This window comes from Anser brachyrhynchus (genome assembly GCF_964034855.1).
Source record: "Anser brachyrhynchus genome assembly, chromosome: 11".
Classification (NCBI taxonomy): domain Eukaryota; kingdom Metazoa; phylum Chordata; class Aves; order Anseriformes; family Anatidae; genus Anser; species Anser brachyrhynchus.
The window spans coordinates 14,540,218-14,562,793 of record NC_137706.1 but is presented as its reverse complement, the minus strand read 5'-3'; the positions used below and the strand labels follow the sequence as shown (position 1 = coordinate 14,562,793).

At 58.4% G+C, this 22,576-nt stretch overlaps 1 protein-coding gene across 8 annotated transcripts in view; it reads right to left on the bottom strand.

The window, feature by feature from the left end:
* The window catches only part of NTRK3 (neurotrophic receptor tyrosine kinase 3), a 207,510-nt gene extending 186,632 nt beyond the window's left edge, over positions 1–20,878 (bottom strand). For 2 of the 8 annotated variants that reach the window (XM_080607081.1, XM_080607084.1), the window contains exon 1: positions 10,981–18,657. Coding sequence is in view for 4 of the 8 variants with exons in the window: in XM_080607080.1 (XP_080463206.1) it covers positions 19,163–19,410 (248 nt within the window). In the remaining 4 variants the exon portion in view is untranslated. The other 6 variants (XM_080607080.1, XM_080607078.1, XM_080607079.1 and 3 more) reach the window with 6 other exon arrangements.
* Positions 20,879–22,576: the final 1,698 nt, after the last annotated feature.

The window sequence follows — 22,576 nt, the reverse complement described above, 5'->3', positions numbered from 1 at the left end:
AAGACAGGAAAAAAAAGATGGAGAAAAAGGAGAAAAAATCTCCCATGGACTGGGTAAAGAACAAGGATGTAGGAGCAAGAGCCCAGCGAGAGCAGACACGAGAGCCGGGGACGGGGCTCCAATCCTCCAGCCAGACCTGTAGCTGCTCCCAGATCTGCCCTCGGCCATGCACCCACACAGACCTGCAAGCACGTTTTCTGAAACCACAAAGTCCTTGGGAGTCTAAATCTGGGAACTTTTACAGCCACGTCAGCTCCATCCCGAGCCCTGGGTAAATTTAGCTGCAAGCCTTCGGGCTGCGCAGCGGACGCTTCCCCCCCGCTCCCCTGCCCGCATCCTGGTGCGGCAAGCAAAGCTTGGAGATGCAAACTGTGGGCACTGAAAGCTCCGTGTGCTTCTGATGGCTGCTCAGGGGCCAAATCCAGCATCCTCCCGCCCCTCTCAGCACCCCCATCCCACCACATCCTCCTCCGCTCCCGTGCAGCCCGGCTCCCAAGGCTTTCCCACAGCCCTGGCACCAGGCAAGCTGCCGGCCCCGTGCAGCGGGGGCACGGCCAATCTGTCCTGGGCTGGCGTCCTGCTCCCACGAAGCGTTTGTTTTCCCAAGGAGCCTGAACTTTGATCCTCCAGCAGTTTGGCTGCCCCGATGTTTACGAAGCTCGAGCGAGCGGGCAGCAATGCCCAGCTGGGCTGGCCGGGGGCCAGGCTCCCAGCCGCTCTGCTCGGGATGAGCACAGCAGCTCGGGGCTGTGAGGGACCCGCCGGGGTCCTTTCCTGGACGCTGAGCCTCCAAACCCACAGGCTGGCAGCAGCCTTTCATCAGGACAATGCTCCGATTCCCGTGGCTTGCAATCAGCCCTAGCAGGGAAAATAAAGTCTCCCTTTTTTTCCTGCACACATTTCCTATGAGGGACGCACCTGGCGGCTCGCTTGTTGCAGAGGTGGAAGAGCAGGAGCATTACTCAGGAGCCGGGGGTGCACGCTTCGCAATGGGGTGGCAGGGCTGGAGGAGGCAGCAGGTGTTGAGTGGGAACACAACTGGCTCTTAAAAAGGGAAGCGAGCCAGAGAACCTATAAACATGACACGGGCAGGAGGAGGCAGGGTGGGGAAGAACGGAGAGCAGGGAGGGAACAGGCACTTTAAAAGCTCCTCTCCCAGTGCTCCACTTTGTTCATGTAAACGTGAAAGAAGGGCTTTGGGAACACGTTACACGAGAAGACGCTGACAGCCAGAGGTGCTAACTGGGCTGTTGTGTCTGAGCAGACCCAGCAAGGCTGGGGACGGTTTCCATCTCGTACGTCGGCTCAGGCTGCGGTTCCTCCAGATAAAGGCACAACTGAATTACAAAAAGCCTGCTCCCTCGGCACCTCGGGGGAACCAGCACGCACGCAGCCAGGGCTCTCCAGTGGCCAGGGATCACTCTAACCGGCCACTGGGGCCGAGCTCCTGCCACATCCCCTGCCATGAGACACAAGTACACGGTAGTTTGGCGCTCTTTGGTGAGGTTCCTACTCCTGGAGTATTCCTAGAGGCTGGCATTACACGGGCAGGCACAAGAACCTGCAGGAGCACTGAGGAACCCAGAGGTCGCACCCAGCTGTAATTGCGGAGGCAGCGACTCCAGACCACGCTGATCTTACTCCGCTGGCATTGGTGATGTACTCAGTCAGATACATTTCTTTTTGGCACTGTTTAGGGTCATGGAGCAATTTCTAAGTAGATCATCAGACATCCTTGTAAGGGTTCTTTTTTTTTTTTTTTTTTCTTCCTCCAGACTCACTCCACCTTTACTTCTGCCCCTCTGCAGGACCTGGAGGTCCCAGCACCAGCCCAACCTTGGAGCAAATCCCACAAGCCTGGAGGGTCAGCAGCAAAGAGAATTTCTCTCAGCATGAAGAATAGGGACGCTGTGTGCCGCCGGCCCCAGGAGCGGGCTGGCTCGCTCGCAGCCTGCAGCAGCTGGGGCCCAGAGCCCGCGCCGTGTGCCAGGCTGGGGCTCACTGGGGACAGCAGCTGGCGGGGGCAGCCCTCCTGCACGCCAGCTCCTTTTCCCTCTGCGGGTACTGCAGTGGGGTGCAGAAGGGCTGCCGTCGTGCTCCCCCCTGCTCTGCAGCAGGGGGAACGAGGCTGGGTCTCATGGTACCCGATGACATTGAGGCCACCCACCGTTGTGCCCTCCCCCATTGCCCCCAGGCCACCTTCAGACTTGCCCGGTGGCCAGCAAACTGCCCCAAACCCCACTGCTGGTCCCCAAGCTCAAGCCACCAGCTAACCACAGATACCCCAACAAGCCACTCTCCCGTCTCCCCCGCTGCAATGCCAGCGCAGCCCCCACACCAGCCCACCAGGGCATCACAGCCGGCCCTGTCCTGCCCAGCAGCCCGAGGCAAACATCAAATCCAGCTTCCACATTCGGGGCTGTGAGGGCATCACGGCTGTGTGGCCACGAGGACTGAAGCAAACACCAAGCCAGAGAACCCATCCCAGGCGAGGGGCACCCCACACCACACCCTCTGACCAACAGCTTCTGCCCAGGGCAGTTTGCAGCTGGGTTGTTTTTATGCGTTTTTTTAAAAAATAAACAAACCAAAACACATCTTTTCCCTATCTCCCCTTTGAAAAATCCTGTAGTTGCTATGGAAATGGTCTCATCAGTATGGGAGGAGCATCGCAGTGCCAGCCAAAACTCCCCGTGGCTCCCAGTTGACACCACTGCCTAGGAAGCGGTCATGCTGGAGGTTATCCTGGGGCATACCTGGAGCTGAAAGCAGCCATGGGCACCAACTGGAGAGCGATACCTACCCAGGAATCAGGGCAGGAACCTGCAGTTCTCCCAGGAATAAGTAAATAAATCAAGACATGCTCACGCTGGCTAAGGGAGGGTACAGCCGTAACAAGACGCAGACCCCGTGGCAGTGCCCTCGCTGCGAGCAGGGAGGTGGGCACGGACGGGGCAGAGCTGAGCTTGGCCACTGGTCCTGTGCACCTCCCCAGGGAGATTTCTGCCATTTCCTCTGTACTCCGGCATCCCTACCTCGGCTACTAAGCAAGCAGGGTGCAAACAGCAGCTGTCACAAGCTGCAAGGAGGGTCGGAGATCAGAGCACCAACCCCAGCACGTTGCACGGTTGTGTGCCCCAACACACCCACCGGACCAGCCCCTTCTCCCACTCTACAGCAGGGGAAAGAAAGACACCTTTCAGATCTTATACCACGAGCAGATTCCTTCACTGAAAACCCTGGTGTGGAACCATCCTGCAGCACCAGAGCTCAGGTCCCCGTGCACCCAAGACCTCTTGGCACAGGGATGAGCGCTCATCCCCATGGCCCTGAGCCTCCGCAGGGTGCAGGGTGGGTTTGTTTGCCTGCTGCATGCACGGAGAGCATGACCTCCAGTCTGAGTGTGCTGCAGAAGCTCAGAGTGTCTGCTTTTCTAAACACCAGTGGGAAATGCTTCTTCCCCCCAGGATCCCACGGCACAGCCAGCAGTGCTCCAGAGCTGGGGGCGCCATGGCTGTGTGGACACATCTGTCACCAAGCCTGGATTTAGGGAGCAAGCTGGGACCCCCATCTCCGTCACCCCACCCAGCTGGGAGGTGGGAGGGACGTGACCCCCTGCCCCAGCCCAGGGCGCGTGCTGCCTCCAGCCACACCAAGAAGCTGTGCTCAAGGTGTGTCTGTCACCTTGTCACCAGCTGCAGCCCGTGACAAAGAGCAGCTCCCCCAGCGATGACAGCAGGACGGGCTCTCCCCGCTGCGGGATGCTGAGGCATGTCTCAGCCACTTGCCCGCAGCCAGCCTCAGGGCTTTCCCCAGCCAACCCCGCTGCAACATCACTCCGCGCCCGGTATTTTAACCCCGATGCATGCTGGTGATGAGCTACAGAGCTGTCTGGTGGAGGGACACACGGCCAAAATTTGTCAGCACTCACCGCAGACCACCACGTGTGAAACTCATTTCACAGCATCACTGCGCGCTTGGCAGTGAGCAGTCTACAGGCGCTGGGCTGGTGTTCCCCAGTTGTGTCTCCTGGAACAGGGTTTTTCCTACATCCATGCTGATGCCACCAAGCTTCTCCGTTCTCCCCCAGCAGCCCTACATGAAGCCTCGGGGTGCGTCACACAGCACGCCCCACCTTTCGCTCTTGGTCCTGCATGCAAAGGGCACGCACGCAGGCAGTGCCACCAGGCACCGTGATGCGCTCTGGCATCCACTGTGTGATGGGTGCAGGGTGGGTCTGAGCTCAGCACAAAGCACTGCCAGACCCTGCTGCTAATTTGGGCACAAAAGCCTAATTAAATTTCTAAATAACCACCTGTATCATCGAACTGCAAGGGGCACATCCAACTGAGGAGCTGCGTACATCCTCAGCCTGGCCAGATCCTGAGCGCCCTCCCAGAAGAGCACACCCAAGGGAGAAGGAAGGGCTCAGCTGGTATTGAGCCGCTCATCTTGGTCAGAGACGCTGCAGAAGAAGCCTGTGCTCTGTGACACACACCATCCTTTCTGGCCCAGATTTAACAGGTTCAGGACCTAAAGTACAAAGCAGCAGCCGAAATGCTTCCCACCGCGATCATTTTGGGCAAAGCAGGCAACACCCCGCCTCTCTTGCTCCCCGCTGGCAGAAGTTTCACCGCTCCAGCCCAGCACATTTTGCTCCGCAGCTCTGGGAGCAGCTTCTGCAAGAAGTTCCTGCAAACCTGCCTTGCAAAGCAAGGGAACCATCTGCAAACGCGATGAAGAGCCCTGACCCAGCCACGCTCACACCAGGGACAGCAAGCAGGCTGGAGCTGGGGGAGCAGCAAGCCACGCGTGGCCCTCCTAGGGCACCCAGGTGACGACAGGGTCCCCCGTGTGCCATCCCGGCTGCACCCCGAGGCTCCCAGGTGGGAGCTGCCGGCAGCACGCCGCCTCCCCTCCCAGCTCCCCGCAGCCGATACAGCGAATAAGATTACAACAAATATAAACTAATGATACAGCTGTCAAGGCAGATTAGACTGCACAGTGTAAAAAATTGCAGGGCTGTTTAGTCACAACAATATAAGATTAATTTATCAATACAGCTTATGTGGCACTGGAGAGATAGCAAATTGAGTAAGTGAATCTTTTCTACACCTTGCACGGGGAGGGAGGCTCGGACCCGATGGGTGCACGGGGCTGGGCGCCGTGAGGTTTTGTGGGCCGGGGACAGCCTGGGGGGGCCGTGCACCCCCGTTCCAGGTGCTGGGCTGGGATGTGCCTGGGTACCACGCACACACAGTTATTTACTTGCACGTTTTCAACCCACGGAGTTAACACATGCAAAAATACGCGCAGCCACCTCCACCCTTTGGGGGCTACAGCCCTGCAGGCACAGGCAAGCTTTTGGGTACCTCTCAAGGGTGCCCAACGCCGACAACATCCCCGGCAGGCCCGTATCCTTTCAGATCTCCCCTACGTTGCCATCTGCGGGTTAAAAATGTGCAAGTAAATAAATAGCTGCGGCGGTAATGAGCCCGGGCTTCGATCTGTGAAGGTGAGAGCGCAGCAGCAGCCGCCGCTCCGAAGGAAGCGCCCGTTTCTATAAATATTGAAATCCGGTAATTATCATCATTAGGACTAGTTGTGATTTATCCGTAGCTCAATCCCCACAAGTAAGAATGGCATTTATTTGCCACGTTTAGAACAGCTAAAAATACCTCCCCGAACCTCGCCTGGCCCAGCACCGTCCCCATGCCACCGCCCTCGCGAGGGGCTCGGCCTTGGGGAGCAATGCGAAGTGGGGGGGTCCCCAGTGCGAGGGGGCCCTGTGCTCCCCCCAAGGGCTGTGGGACCTCGAGCTGGTGCTCCTCCACCTTCCAGGAGCCATTCCCAGCTGTGCCCCACATCTCCCCACACAATGCGATGTCTCCTCGAGGAGGCTGCCTCCTCTTGCATGGAAGATTTCTTTGCATTCGTAGCAAAAAGCGCAGAGTTTCTTGAAGTATCCCTGCCAGACACATCCACGGATGGGTGTGCTGGAAGCCCTTGTCCTTCCTGACATCTAAGGGCAGGGATCGACCCGTAAAACCCTGCAAGGAGCACTCAGCTCCCCAGCCCCTGCCATCCCCCCCTTGGGGGCACATCCACCCATATCCAGCTGTCGCCAGAGGCTTCCCAGCCTTGTCCCCAGCACTGCCATGCTGTAAATGAGTACCTACGGTGTAAGAAGCTATCGCAGGAGGCAGAACCATGATGATTTTCAGCCCAGAACACGACCCCAGACAAGAGAATCCCCCATTAGATGGCCTAAATCACCCCGGGCCACCTCCGGCTGCTCCAGCCAGGCTCGCTCCGAGAGCGAAGATTTCCCCGAGGAAACGTGCCCGGCTCCCTCGGTCGGGGATGTTCTCTCTGACAGTCACGCCGAATATTTCCCCTGCTTCTTCGCTAATAGCTGGAAAAACAGCCGTGAAATGGGCAGCCTGGCGAGCCCGCGCTGTGAGGGGGCGGCGGGGATGAGGTGCGGGGCCCCAGCAGTGGCAGGTGCCAGCTCCGTGCCCTGGCCCCAAACCCACCCAGCCCCGCAGCCACCACCTGCTGGTCCCCAACCCCAACACATCTTCACCCCCAGCCTCCTCCCAGGGCAGCGGGACCCCTCCCAGGGCTTTTTCCCCCTCATTTACCTCTCACTAGTTCATCAATACTCTCACAGGATGCCTCCAACTCACGCCACGTTCCCATTTTTTTAATTTAATTTCATTTTTTAAGCCTGTCAGTAGCTCTGCTCCCCCAGCACCCGCTCCCCCAGCCCAGCCCGTTGCTATTTGCTTAGGGCCCTAAGCCACTTTTCAGTCCATTTGGCAGCGTCATATCCAAGGCAAACTGAACTAATTTTAAGAGTAAGATTTGGTGAGACACTATATCAAATGCTTTGCTAAATCCAAATATATTAGGATTTCCACATTCTGCTCAGCCACTAATTTTGAGATTCCATCAAAAAGAAAAAGCAATCAGGTTTGTCTGGCAAGATTTATTCTTCCTAAATCCCTGCTGTTATTGCTCATGCTTTCCTTATCCTCTAGTGCTTCACTTTCTTAATACTGCAGGGCTGGAAGTGTTTGTTAGAAATTTATTTTTGCTATTTATGTGGATTTTTAAAAATCTGCCTCTGCTCTCCTCCGCTGCCCCCTGCCTTCTCCACTGCTACCAGCATCCCTGTGCTGCCACCACGCATCTCCTCCTCCATCCTCCTCGCAAGCCAGCGCAGGGTGGTACGGTGAGCCGGTGTTAACACGCGGCTGGCCTCACCCACAGGATGCTGGAGGAAAAAAAAAAAAATAATACGAAAGGACAACGTGTTTCTGGCAGCAGAAGAGAGGTCTAAAGGAAACGCCGAGCTCAGTCAAGCCCACAGCATCACCTCACTTCTATCGAGGATTGGGCAGAATTAAGCCACAGCTAGCACTGGTGGGTACTTCTCCAGCAGGAAAAACAAAACGTACGAGGGGCTGAGACCTCCTGCACCGCTTTGCTCTGCCAGGAGCCAGGCAGATTCTGAACTCCAATAGCGCACGGCAGCCCCGCCAGGAGCTCCGTCCCCAAACGCCCCAGCGGCCCCATCCTGCTGCGTGAGAGCGGGGCAGAAGAGCTCACGCATCCCAGGGGAACCTAACGAGCTCCTGCTCGTTAGGAGAGGAAAGGCAGCTCTGCTCAAGCGTAACCAGCTTCTGCTCCCCACGTCCCTGCGTGCAGCAGGGTTTGGCGTTTTGCAAACCAAACAGCAGCCAGCAGGCAGGTCTCACGGCTCCGCGCGCCCACCTACCAGGGCTCCTGCCCGTGCAGCATCCAAAGAGCCCGTGTGGCCGCAGAACAGCGGGGCTACCAGCCGGGACCGAGGCTGAGCCACCAGCTCCAGCACAGCCTGCTGCAAGAATGGGAACCACCCGGCTCGTGGTGCGGAGCTGGTGTCCCCACGCCGGCCTTTTCCTTCCCTTCCCTGGGGTCAGGACCCAGCCACGGGCACGGCAAAGCTGGGCCACGAGATGACCCTGAGCTCTTGAGGGATAAATGGAGATTGTCTTTTCGCTCTATTTTTATCTCCCCAAAAATAAAGCGGTCCTGGAGGGGCAGCCCTCCCGAGGGCCAGGGTGCCTGCAGTCAGGGGCTGGCAGCACCCAGCTGGCCGCAGCCCCCAGGCTGAGGATGACAGCCCCGTGCTGCCCCCCTTTTAGGAGGGATTAACCCCCAGGGCAGCTGCCCTCCATCACCCCATCCCTGCATCCCCCCCCCCCCAGCATCACTGGGGTCAGGGGGCTGCACAGGGGCTTGGGATTTACGGCCGATGCATGCAGAGGATTTACAGGGAAGGGGCAGTTTCAGGGGACCCGGAGCAAAGCACCGGTGATTTATGGGGTCGGCAGCAATTTACACAGCAGGTAGCAGCACCAAGGAGGCAAGGATTTACAGGGGCAGGAGAGAAGTCCTTTTTTATTGGTGTTTATTGGGAAACGAGGGCCTCCTTCCCCTAATTACTGTGACCCAGGGAGGGGCGCAGAAGCAGCTGGATTTACAGCGAGCCTCCCCCTTGCTCTGGAGGTCACGAGCAGGCCAGCAGCGGGGACCCTCCCATCCCAGTGTGACTACAGATGGTTTCTGCTCGGCCACAGCACCACCAGGGGCAGCTCAGCACCTCCCCGGGCTGCCACCGCCCCACGGCAGCGCTCCAAGGCTGGGCTCAGAGCTCAGCCTCTCCATGGAGGCTGCAAAGAGCAAGGCCTCTGACATCTCAGCAGATCTCCCCTCCTGGGTCTGATCGAGCCCACGTGCTCACGGGGAGGCAGACTTCCTCCTGCAGGGCTGCCCAGGCTCCTCGCAGGTACTAACATAGTGCTGCTGCTCCTCAGCCCCCAGGCCGGAGGCAGGATGGGCACGGAGACACACACACATTGTGTCTGAGCAGCTGCCAGGGGGTTAGCTTCAAGGGCTGCATGTAATGTTAAAAAAAAAAAAAGTAAATGTATGGGGAAAGTCATCTCTGGTTGCTGCTTCACCACCTTACAGCATCCTCCCATCAGTGTGGGGCACCTGGGGTGGTGGGACAGACACAATACTGCCCTCTGCCACCCCATGAGGCTACACGACCAGCTTCCCAGCACAGGCTTGACTTAAAATGCAGAAGCAAATCCAGCAAAACCTCAAACTCCCAGCCCTCCCCTACCTCTGCTCCCAGCACAAGCTGAGGGCAGCCTCTGCAAAAGGAGCATCGGCAGCTCATCGGGGCACTGGGAGCAAAAATTCAGCCCTGCTAGCAGGGGGACACCCCTAGATGACGTGAAACCCCACATCCTTTGTGCTGCCCCCATACAACTTGGGAACAGCCTGGAGACGCCAGCACAGCCAGCCACCACCTGGTTTAGGACAGACACAGGTACGAGAGGGTACGACATCGCACCCAGACAGCTCCCTCCCAGCAGGGAAAGCACCTTCCAGCAAATCCATTCTGGCATTTCACCCTGTGTTTTTTCTAGCCGCCCTCCAGATTCCCTATTTCATCCCAGATACATGCACGCAGCCAGCAGACCACATACAAAACTCGTGCAACATTTGCACGGGACACCCAATGTTTTGCAGCACTGACTTGCTCAGGACTGAGGTGCAATAGGACCGGGTTCCTCTGGCAGAGGGGAATAAAAGGTGCCAGGCATCGACCCCAAACACAGGCTAACATCGAGCCCTGCCCAGCTGGTGCGGCAGCTCCCACACCCAGCAGGCACGCAGCGCCCCACGTCCCCACCAGCCCGTGCCCCCACCCCCCTGCCCCAAAGTTTGACTAAAGCTCAGGAGTATCTTTGCTTTTATAAATCTCTGCCTTTTAATGATGGCTTCAAGGCTCAGAGAAAAAAAGGCCCATTAAACTCACTGAATAAGTTAATGGGGCAGAGAGAATCCATTTCAAAGCCACCCCAGGCTATTTTCCTCTGGAGCTAAAGCCTGAATAAGCAAAAAGGAAAAATTAAAACTGTACAGTGCTTTGCCAATAAATAACCCCCAGTGTAATCTGCTACAGGCAGGCCTCCATTTGCAGAGATAATAGGATGCAGATCAGCTGTAGAACACCTCCCCTTGCAGGGACCACCACCTCCTGATTGCAACTCGCTGTGCACGAGGAGCCCCCACCTCCTGCCTGCCCCCTTCCACCTGCTGGGGCAGGGGAGGCACCGAACATCTTGCAAAGAAGCACCAAAATCCAGCACTTCAGTCCCTAATATTTGTGCTCCAAGCACTCGCCCCTGCTTGTCTGCATCTCCGCCTCATTTTTCCCAGCCCTCCTGGCTGCTCGTGTCCTTTCTGCCCCCCCTTTCACCGGGGGTGCTCTGGGCTCAGCCCTCCCCGACCAGATCCCACAAGCAGCTGCTCCTCCTCGAACACTTAAAACACAAGTGCATGTCCCAGAGAGGGATTAAAGAAAAAATAAAATAAAAAAAATCCCTGTTTGTAAATGTTGATCCCACTAGACGCAGTTTGTTTACTGTTTAATATTTAAAGATGCTAATTAAGTCTCTGAATAAATAAATCTATGCTACCAGCGCCTTTTAGAGCCAGGGAGCCCTCCCATGGGGCCAGGGCAGCCCAAAGCACAGCGGGGCCGGGGCAGCCAGCCCAGGGCATGCCTGAGCATCCCACCCCATGAAAGGAGGCTCATTTGCAGCATAGAGAAGCAGCGCCAGGCCCAGCTCAGGCTGGGGACAGCAGGGGACCCAAGTCGTCTGGAGCCAGAGGGAGCACAGGCAGAGCAAGAGGCAGGGATGGGGGTCTGCAAGCAGAAACAGAGCTGCCCAGAGAGCAGAGCCCAGCTGCACCACAGGAGCCAAGGGTTGGAGCACCAAGGGGTCAGAGCCACAAAGCCCAGGCGCTGGGGGTCATAAAGAGGGGTAAAAACTTGTGGCATTGCAGAGCGGGCAGCCAGGGCTGCTCCTGGCACAACCGCTGCCCTGCCCAGGGGACCGCACAGCTTCATACCTGAGAGCTCGGCTCGGCTCAGCTCCTCTCCCCAGGCCATCCCACAGCCTCACCAGAAGCAGAACAACCTCTGTCTCCCACCAGGAGAGCAATCCTTCCCCAACCTCCCACCTGGTACCTCTTTAGCCTCATTGGGCTCTGCCTCCCCCGGACCAGCTCCAGCTGCGCCCTGCTCATTGCCATTAACCCCACGGGCTCCCTCTTGTACAGGCTCCCTCCCTGCAGCCCTTGGGTGCCTTGCACACACTTCTTGAGCTCAGGTTTTGTTCCTGAGGACACCCTCCATCTCCTGTCCCAACCCAAAGCAAGGTGGCAGGGCGCTTCCCAAAAGAGCACCACATCCACCTGGCTCCATGCACCCCACAGAGCCTGTCTTGGGACAGCTGCAGAGGTGTCAGAGACCCCATGAAGCTCAAGCTGGGAAATGGTGCCCAGCACCGCTCCATTTCCCTGCGCTGGCACAGCACACAGCATCCTTGACCCCATGTCCTGCTGAACTCTGCTCCCCAGGCTGCCCAGCAGCAGCCACCGAGCAACCCGAGGGCTTTCTGCTCACTTTTTGGGGGCTGTATTTTGGCTGCGAGAGCACACAGAGGTGGAGACAGCCAGAACTGGGACCAGTACCTGCCCCAGCAGTGCTCAGCTACATCCTGGAGGCAGGAGGTTTGGGGAACACAGGGAATATTTGCTGGAGATGCAGCTCTGGAGGTCAGCAGCACACTTGGCACAGCGCTGTCCCCCAAACAGCCTCAGTCCTGCATCGTTGTAGCTCAGCTGAGCACCCACGTCCCTGATTTGTGCACGGTGTCCCCAGCAGCACCTGCATCTGCTTGAACATTTCCACATTAACTCTTTTTCCTTGCAGGATCCACCTGGGCAGAGCTCTGGGTTCGCTATGTAAGTGACAGCCTCGCGCAGCCCAGGGGCAGGGACCCCACCACGCTCTCATCCCATTACCCATTTCTCGGCCCCCCAGGGACAGCACGAACAGCTGGCAAAGACATCAGCGCCCCACGGCCCTCACCAGGGTCAGGGATGAGGTTGCTGGGAACATATTTCCATGCAGGAATGAAATATGATGGGCTGGGGGTATGTCAGCTTGGGGAGGATGGGAGGCTGTGGGGTGAAAAAGGATCACAAGGGGATGGGACAGAGGGGACAAGGGGGCTGGGGAAGACTTGGAGTGGCTGTGCCAAGTCCGTTGCCAGGATATTTTCAGTCAGATAAGCTGTTTTCCTTCCCACGTAGGCAGGCTGAAGCTGGGAGAAGGGGAAGGTGGCGGTGACAGCGTGTGCTGGAGCAGGGACAGTCCCCAGCATTCCTGCATCTGATACAGCAGAGCCCTTGGTGGCGGCTGGAGAGAAGCCTGCTGCGCTCACAGAGCTGCCTTCTCCTTCGGCTTCCCGACTGCTACGTCACATGAAAACAAGCTAAAAATGCTGCACATCTTCCTGGTGCTGCTCTTCCAGGTGAGCAAGGGCCAGAGCTGCAGGCGGGCATCACACAGAGGAGACAGGGCAGGGTCCCCGTGGGGCTGGGGCAGGGAACGGGGTGGCACATTGGGGACGGAGATGTGCAAGCACAGAAATAAATCTGCATTATCCTAAAACCTGCATCATCCCCGGCCTCCCTTTCCCCCAGACCCCATAGTGACACAAGTTGGCTGCTCAATAGTTTTACGTAAGCGGGGCGATGGCTGCTGAGCAGCCTTCCAAGGGGCATCCAGTGGAGGCGAAGACTTTAATCCCTCTTCCTTTAAGCAGAGCCAGGCCCTGAGCCACGGAGCAAAAGCACAGCCCTGACCAGCGCCCGCCACCCACCTCCCGGCTCAGCACCCCTCCAGACCCAGAGCTCACCCCGAGGTGGTGCTGGGGACCCATTTGCTGTTGCGTTGCGGGACCACTGGGTGTCACAGCCCTTCCACCACGCTGGCGGCACGTGCCCGCTGCCAGCAGGGAAACAACCCGCTCGTCCTTGGCCCCGCTGCCAGGGAGGAGGAGATTGCTTTTGGAAGCCCCACGTTGAGGATGCTGCAGGATCAAGACCAGTTTCCTACCACTTTTTTCCTTTCTCCATCCCACACCGGGCTCTTCTCAGCCCCTCTCTCTAGGGGCACATGGCCTCTTTAATCCTCCAGCCTCCATCCAGCCCCTGCAGCAAACAGTTAATCGGAGGAGCTGAAAGCACCACACTCACCCCGGGGGCATCCAGAGACAGCTCTCAGCGTGTGCCCTCTTGCCTCTGCATCCCGGATTTCCCTGGGGACGCTTCTCATGGCTGTTTGACACCACAGGACTGGCAGCCTTTTTTTTTTTTACCCCCCTTGTGCTGGGCATTCTCCTAAGCCAGGGATGAGCAGAAGGATCTCTGTCCCTTGGTATCGCTTGCAGGCTCGCGCTGCTGCTCCGTGCCTCAGTTTCCCCATCAGCGAAACGGGCAGGGGTTTTAAGGGCTTCTCAGCCAGCAGCTGTGACAACGGGCAGCGCACCGTCCCTATCAGGCCCATCCCACCCAGCATTTCAAACAGACCACCCGCCTGTGGATCAGCGTCCTCCAAAAAGCTGCAAACCGCCCCAAATCCCAGCTCGGCTCCGGCCGGGTCTCCCGCGGCACCGGTGCGGCGGCTCCCCGTGCGTGGGGCTGCTCTGACCGCGTCCTCTGCCAGCTCCGGGGGACGGGTCCCGGGGGACGGCGGCACCTCGGGGTGCTGAGCGGGGTGGGGGGAACCTGCCCGCAGGGATGCGAGGCTGCGGAGGCACCGGCGGCAGCCTCGCCCGAGCCGTCTCCCGCAGCCGCTTGCCCTCTAGCGGCTCAGCCGCCCTCCGAAAGCAGGAGGGAAGAGGCTGCGAGAGCGGAGGAGAGGCTGGGGAGGGAGCGTGGGGCAGAAACTCGGGTGGGCCGGGGGCTGCAGCGCATCCATCGAGATGTTCGCGCGCAACACGCGACCCTCGTGCGCGTCCCGCAGCAAGGAGCTGCCCCTCTGTGCCCCCCCCCGGCCACGCAAGGGGGGTTGTTGTGTGCCCCTAAATGCAGGAGGTGGGAGGGAGAGAGGGAAACTGGGGCAGACCAGAGCCCGCAGGCTGCTGCCAAACACACCTGCTTGAAAAGCATCCACGCAAGCTGCCCAAACCCCCGCTGCAGGGAGCCCAAAGCTCAAAATTACTGCTATTTGCCCGTGCCCCATAAATAACGCTGAGCAGGTGAGCTGCGAGCATTACTAGCAGTCAGGTTTGAGTCCTGCATCACTGAGAGCGAGCTGTGGGATCCCCGGGGACATCCAAGGGGTCTGTCTGGGGGTTCACAGAAAAAGCCAGGGTTGCAAATGCCCCAGGCCAGATGTAACACATCTCCAAGTCCCAAAGAACAGCAAGGTAAAGGTTTCCTCAGTGTCTTCCCCCTAATCCTTGTTTCCCTCTCGGTGGAACACCTGCCTTAGGCCTGGAGCATCCTTCCCGGAGCATCCTCCCGGCCCAGGGAGAGGAGCCAGCAGGCGGAGCTGACCCGGAGCTCCCCAGATCCCACAGGAGACAAGGAGATGCCACACGCACCCCGAAACCCAGCTCCTACAGCCCACGCCCTGGGTTCAGCACAGCTAGAAAACCCCTGGGAGTCCTGGCAGGCACCAAAGTTGTCTCTTTCTGGACAAATACCTGGCACGGGCCCTCGGCAGAGGCTGGGGCTGGGCATGTAGACATGGACAGGCTGGGCTGAAGCACACGGGGGCACAGACGGACACTGACAGGCCAACGCAGGTGACCCAGCCCAGCAGGAATCCCACAGGCAGCTGAGGCAGGGCTGTAACTCTCCGGTGCCTGATGCCCTCTGCTCCCAGCTTGGCCCTGGCTGGGAAAGCCAAGCTGAGACCTGAGCAGCTCCTCCAAAACCCATCTTTTATAGCACATCTGTCCCAGATCCTTCTGCTCTGCCCCTGCACAGAGCCTGGCGGGCTGCAAAAGCACAGCAGGCCCCAGACACTGCCTGTGCCAGGAAAGTGCCTCCCTCCAGGACTGTTCAGCAGAAAGGCCACCAGGGCAGGGCACGGACCCAGCAAGCTTAAATGTTCCAAAAAATAAGGCAGCACCCACTTCAGACCTGATCCCCTGCTGCAAGGAGCAACACCGTGGCAGCCAGGACGGGTACTCCCAGCTTAAGCTGCCTCCAGGACACCAAAACCATCGTCCCGAGCATCTCTGCACCTCCTTCCACCCACACAGCCTCGTGCAGTGCCCGCCTCCCCCTCGGTGCCTTGCTCTGGGACGGCCGCTCTGCGCAGACAAGAGCTGCCCAAAACGAAGCTGGATTGAATTAGGGACTTTTTGGATGGTCTCTGCAGCAGCCAAAACCTCAGGGACCGGGAGGGACAGCGGGACGGGGCGGCTTTGTGGAGGCAGAGCCCTTGGTCCCCAGGGAGCAGCAGCACAGGAGGCGAGCTGTGGCTGGTTCAGAGGGGGAGAAGCCTGCGCCCTGTTGCACGAAGCGGAGCCATCCCAGCACCACCAGTGCCTGTCTGCCCACCCTGCCAGCAGCAAAGGGGTGCTGCAGCCCTGTACCCCCTACTCCAGAGCCCCCCGCTGTTCCCCAGCCACTCCATGCACGAGGGGGGGGGCTGGCATCACCACTCACCCCCCTGCGCCCCGCTCTGGTGCTGTCCTCCCACCCCCAGCCATGCCAATGGGATGGAGCTGATGCTGCCATGGGACAGCCCAGCGGGCAAGGATGGGGCTGCTCCTCCAGGGGGAATTTGTCCCCTGTCCTCCAGGGACATGCTTTCCCAGGGGGAAACCCCAAGGGAGACGCTTCCCCTTGGGCCTGCGAGCAGGTGAAGCCCCAAATTCCTCCATCCCTCGGTGCCCCGTGATGATCCATCTCCTCTTGGACTGTTCTGAACTTGTCCTGTCTGTCTGAAGGCACCTACGAGCCGCACAGATACACCCTACAACTCTACCCGCTGGGGGCATTTTACCCTAAATAAGCCATTCTCCCCACCGATGTCAGATAATAGAGCGAGGCAGCCAGGCCTTCCACACCGGGGACATCTCCCCACCTGGAGGGAGCCCAGGGGTGACAAACACAGGCCACCGCCACCGCCACCACCTACCTGGCAGCATCTCGGCAGTGCCATGGCAACAGCTGAGGAGTAGGGAGGCCCAGATGGCAAACTCCTCCGTCCGTCCTTCCCCACGCGCCGTGCCGGAGCACGCACGCCCTGCCCACGCCGCCAGGAGGGTGGCTCCCCGGCACGCGGCACCACAGCCGAGCCCGGCCTCCCCCGGGCCCCGACGGGGAAATATGGCCTGGGTAGGTGGCACCAGCCCTGCCCAGCCCCGTGGGGCACGGCTGGGAGAAGAGAAGCAGCAGGAATCAGAGCAAAGGCCTCTGGCACCCAGAGGTGGGGCACCACACCGAGGGCACCCACGGGCCTTGGCCTCCCCGCCAGCCTCTGTGGGCAGTGCCATGGGCTGGGTGCCTCCCGTCCTCCTTGCTGTGGTGGCACCTGGGTTTTGTCTGTCACGGAGACGGCAAAAATAATCCACAGCTCCTGGTGGGGACATATCGGGGTGGGGGGGTCATGCCCTGCACTGGGTGTGAGGTGGGTGCACCCCCCCGAGGTGGACCCTAGACAAGCTAGGCCCGTATTTTGGACACGAATAAGGCCCTGCTTGCCCCCCCCCCCCATGTCCCATCTTTCTGTTCACCAGCAGGAGAGGGTGGAGCAGAGCCCACCACCCCTCCCAGGCCCTCCCAGGCCCTGAGCATCACCTCCCCCAGCTGGGGGGACAGGGCTGAGCCCCCCTGCTTGCCCCCCAGCCCCACGGACAAAGGCACCTCTGCCCACTTGCTGCCCACAAACGAGGCAAGCCGCCTAACGAAGCCGAGCCCCCGGCGAGCGTGGCAAGCAGGGGAAGCACCACGCAGCGCCGAGCTGAATCAGACCCATCTGCTGGAGTGATTCAGCGGCGGCCAGGCTGGGTTCGAGGCGCCCTCGCCCCAGCACCCGCTGATGGCCAGCAAGGAGAGGCCAAATATCGAGCATGGAGGGTGCTGGACCCGATGCCAGCCATGCAAGAGCATGAACCTGGGTTCAGCCTGGCTCTGAGGGACTCCTCCTTCGCTAGGAAGCAGCCTCACCACCCAAAACATCCCCCTGCTCCATCAGCATCCCACACAAACCACCGCCACCTCCCCAGGAAACGCAGACCTCCTGGGGAAAGTTGGCACTCGTGTTCGGTCTGGGCCCCTCGTGGCATTTCGGGGCTCAGCCCGGTCCTGCACCCTCCTGGTCCCGGGCCCAGACCTAGGGAGGAAGGTGTGGGGCTGGCAACAGCGCAGGTGGGAGCTGGAGGGGGAGCAGAGATGCAGCCAGCAGAAACCAGCACCCTGTCCTCACCCCCAGCTAAGAGCAGCTCCTCAAAAAAAAAAAAAAATACCCAGCATCTGTGGTTCTGGAGTTGGGTCTTTTTCTTCTTTTCTCCTTCTCCTTTTTACAGGCTGCTTATCAGCATTTTCCAGTTTCAAAGCAGTAAAGGCATTTTCTGGGCACAAAGGACTCACGCAATAACACCTCTCGCAGCAGTTCAGACCTATGTGTGCACCTGACAACACGCACTCGCTGCCGAGCCTCCCCGGTGCTGGCCATCCCACAACGGGTTAAAACCAAACCACAACAAACAGCGAGCACAGGGGAAAAAAAAATAAAAAAAAAAACACGAGTTTCTCTGACTTCCCTGAGCATCACCCACGTCCCTCTGGCAGCGCAGAGGAAACGCTCCGGCCCCGCGGCGCAGGATAAATGTGGGGTGTTTGGAGGGTGGTGTTTGCTCCACGTTCGCTTTCCCCATTCCTGTGGGGTGGGCAGAGAGGGTTTGCTGGCCGGGGGACAGAGTGAGTGTGTGTGCTGCAAATCTGCCTGGGCACTGCATGGACCCGTGAGCCAGCGGGGAAAGCAGCTCCAGTCATCTTTCCCCAGCAAAGGTGACGGGCAGAGCTGCGAAAGAAGCACTGCAATTACTCCATGGCTCTGCTGCAATTGCTCTGTGACCAAATAAAACAGCCTCGGGACCCGGCAGAGCACCCTCCCTCCACGCAGCCGTGCGATCCGGGTGAAAAATAAATAAATAGCCCTCCATTAGTCATTTCAAACCTTGCTGCATTTAACTGCCAGAATAAAGGATTCCACCTCTTCGCTGCTCAACTCCCACTGGCAACTTGCTCTGGGGGCTACATTTCCCTAAATGCTAACATTTCAATTAGCATTAGAATAATGAAATGGCTCAGAGTTCATCTCACCCAAAAATGTGCTGGAAAATAAAGAGCCGAGATTGGAAGCGATGAGGGTTTTTCACGCAGACACACGCACACACACACAGCAGGATGGATTCAGGAGGAGGAAATCTATTCCTTTCTCGACTCCACGCTGATGAGATTAACATGGGCTTTGCTAACTGCCTCTCCAAACAAGGATAATGCAACTTCAAGTTGATTTTCCAGATAAACAAGCATGCAAACAAATGCAAAGTGCTCAACTAAAAATATCTCCCGGCTCCGACGCTTCTCCCCACCACCACCCCGAGACGAAAACACACAAACCCTGTCACAGCTCCACGGCGAGCTGCAAAATTATGACAATGCGAGTTAAATTAGCTACTTAAGGGACGTCGTGCTCTGCCCTATTTCCCCCCCCCACATACCCCTCACGGAGGCGAAACCGCAGATTCCCCACATACACCCAGCCAGGGCAGAGAAGAGAACATTTTCTGTTGTGGGATGAAAAAATGACGCTCTAATCAGCTCCAAAGTCTGGAAAAAAAGAGCGAGCAGCTCAGAACTTGCTTTTCTTGCCCGATTTGGGTATGTGTGGCTGTGTGTGGCTCTGGCCGGGGTGTTCTCCCCCCTCCCTTGGCAGAAGCAAACAGTTAAAGGCGGCAGCAGCTTCAGCATCCTCGCCTGCTGCTCTCTCCTGCTAAGGAACCAAACCTCATTGACTTTATTCCTTTTAAGCTTCGGCCAAACTGTTGCTGGGCTTTTATTTTTTCTTTCGGATGAAGGAAGGGAAAAGCCCGATCCTCGTCCTCCGCAGGCTGAGATGGGGCGAGCGGAGCCAGGCAGCGCAGCAGCACCCAGGGCACCTGAGCCCAGCACCCGCAGCCCAGCCCCGCGCCCTGCCGCCGGGGAGCCCACTTACATCGAAGTGATGTTCCTTGAGATGTCCGTGATGTTGATGCTCGTGTTGCCATTGCTGCTGCCTGAATCCTGCCCTTCCAAGAGAGGGAAGAGGTTCCCATCATCCAGCTTCTTGCAATTGATGTCTGTCTTGCTGCAAAGACAATTAGCAGGGCAAGCCAGCACCGAAAGCAGATAGTCTCCCCAAATGCTCCAGAGCAAAAATACCCTCCAGAAAGTGCACTTGGTAGGGCAAAGAGAGACATCCATCTCCGATTGCTGCTTCTAAAAAAGAGGAGGAGGAGGAAAGGGGGGATGGAGGGAGGGGAAGGGGGGGAAAGGGGGGAAGGAAACAAAGACGGAGGGAGGCAAAAAAAAAAAAAAAAAAACACACACAACGAAAAACCTCAAGCGATCAGATGCAAAAATCCTCCAGCAGATGAAATCATGCTGGCAGCTGGCTCGGAGAGGCTGTAATTCCCGCTAGGGCAGCGGCAGCGGGCGGGGATGCATGCTGGCCCGGCCGCCCGCCCGCCGCTCCGGAGGATCGCAACGGAGGCTGGGGAGGCAGCCGGGGGAAATAAATAAATAAGGCAAACGGTGCGAAAGTCACCAAGTCCCACCTACTGGGCAGAATTAAAATTGACACACCTGCAAAAAAAAAAAAAAACGGGGGGAAAAAAAAAAAACACACAACACAGCCCCCCCCCACCACACACACGCAAGGAGGGAGAGGAGGCTGGGGAGAGGAGGGGGCGACCCCCCCTTCCCATCGCTTCCCTCCCCCGGCCTGGGCAGCCCTGCTGCAGCGGGCACCAAAAAAAAAAAAAAAATAGCAGGGGGAGGAGGAGGAGGAGGAGGAAGAGGAGGAGGAAGGCTTGCAAAGCGAGCCGGGCTCTGCGCGCTTCCCTCTCCGCAATAAAAAGGATTCCCCACCCCCCTCCCTCTCCGCCAAAATCAAGGCAGGGGAAGGGGGGGAGAAAGGGGAAAATCCCACCCCAGCGGGGCCGGAGCCCCAGCCAGCGGAGGAAAAGTTGCAGCTGGGGTTGAATTTGTGCTGGGGGGGGGGGGAGCCGAGGGGCTCTGGCTCGGCTCCTGCTTTCTCAGGCTCTTTGGGAGGAGGACGATGCTGCCTTTCGCTTGGTCGTTGGGTGTTTTTGGCCCCCCCAACCCGGACAGATGGGTGGAGGGGAAAGGAAGACTGGACTGAACTGGAAGAGAATAAAAGCCAGTGTGGATTACAGCAATTTAAAATATATATATATATTTATTTTTTTTTCTTTAGAGGATCCTAGCAAGGGGCTGATCAGACGGCTGGGTGGGAAAAAAAAAAAAAGCGGCTGGAGAGCACCCAGGAAGGACTTTCTAGAAAAGACACACACACACACACCCCTCCGAAAGGCAGCAGGGGCTCGGTCGGGTGCCGGAGGTGCAGGCACAGCACCCAGGGCTGGGGGCTCCCATCCTCCCTCCCCTGCTTCCCTCCTGCAGCAGATTCTGCAATCAGACATGCAAAAAAAAAAAAAAAAAAATCCTGAAAGAGGAAGACTGAAGTGTTGAAAAGGCTGAGCTCAGAGTGCCGAAATGGCATCAGGAGAGCAGTGAGTGCGAGCTGAACAGCAGAGCAAATTAAGATGCATGGTGCATTTTTGGCAAGCACAAACCCAAGCAGATCAGAGCGCTGCTTAATTTGCTCGGCTTTTCTACAGCGCTTTTCTGCATGCCTTTTTTTTTTTTTTTTTTTTCCCCAATAGTTTCATGTCTCTGCTCCTCTGCACAGAGGCACGGCGCTAAGGGGACGGGAGAAGGGAGGAATTACAGGTGGAGGGCTCCAAATATTTCCAGGGTCTGCCTCTGCCAGGCTGCATGCCGGGAGGGGAGGCAGGCAAATCTCTGTGGGGGGCTCAGCCATCACCTCCGGGCTCTGCTGTGCACCCCGAGCCATCCTAGTCTGGTTGAAGAAGCAATAGGATTTGGAAGAAAAATTTAAAATAAATAAGAAAATAAAAGAGAAAAAAACAGTAAGGAAATGCAGGGGGGATTTGTCCACCCCCAGCCGTGCCCACGGGAGCTGGTCCCAGCAGGGCTCGCGTGCTCCCCGATTGCACACCCCCATGTCACAGGCCTGGAAATGCCCCTGTGGGGCACCAGGGATCAATCCTGCTCCTGGGGGGGAAAGGCAGTTTGTGGGGTGCCCCCTGGGGAGCAGGGCACCCGTCCAGTGAATAAATGGCGAGGTCGGAGGGCTGGTTTCTCCCCTAGCCCCACCTGCTTGGAAATTACGGAAGCGAAACAGCCGGGTCCCCATGGAGGAGCCTTTGGGGACCCCCTGCAGCCAGCCCCGTGCAGGCTTCTCCCCCTTCTGCAGGAGGTGAGGAGATGGGGATGAGGATGAGGAGGGACTGGAGGAAATGTTCCTCCTGCTCCTGGACTGACCTGGGTGGGAACAGGAGGGAAGCAGCTGTGTGTGCTGCCAAGACCCCCCAGCAAAGTCCCGTCCCCCCCTAGTCCTGTGCTACCCCTGGAGCTCGTTCTGTGCTTCCCACCTCCCTCGCACGAGCAAGGCTGAACTTGGTTGGAGCAGGAGAGTTCTCTGGTTGTGTGCTGGGGGCTGTGCTGTCCTGGGAGAGATGCTGGAGCCCACCCGTGCCCTGATCCCCTGCCCCGTGCCAGGCAGACCTGCTGACAGGCAGGATTTGTGCCAAGGCACAGCTTCCTCTGCAGCAAACAGATAAAGCCGCTGCTCATGGATGAAATGTGGCTGGGCAAAGTGGGGGAATGGAGCAGACGCTCAGAGGAGGTACTGAAGAGGAGCTCTTGGGGGTTCACAGCTCGTGTTTGCCAAGCAAAACATCCTCGTCTTCCCCCAGATGGAAGGGGGTGCTCGGCGAGGCCACCCCTTGCACACCTGTGTCCAGAAGGGGCCGGGAGCAGAGGGGAGGTGCCAGCGGTGGGACCGTGCCACCCCTGCCTCCTTCCCTCGCTCCTGCTCCGCTTGGAAGAGGGAGGCTGGAGCGGGGCGTGAGTGATGGGGCTGTCAGAGCGCAGAGATGGTATCTCGAGCAGAGGCCTTGCCGTTATTGCTCTGAGGGATGCTGGCAAATTGCTCTTTCAAGAAGCATCCCCATGAAGGATGAAATCGGCGCCTCCTGCAAGAGCTCTCCCCCACAGGGATTAGGGGGGCCGCGCTGCAGCTCCTTCCCCCTGGGCTTGGGGGGCCCCCAGAAGCTCACTCCAGTCCAAACGGGCTGTTTTGTTTGCATTTGTGCACTTCCCACCTCCGAAGCTGCCTGTAGCATCGCTCTCCAGGCTGGCTTTCCCTTTGGGATGAGCTTTCCTCCTGCCACCGCCGTCCCCAGGTAAATGCCACCATGCGGTGCCACGGCCACAAGGCACAGCTCTGCTCCAGGCAGCAGGCAGATGAAAGCCACGGTGC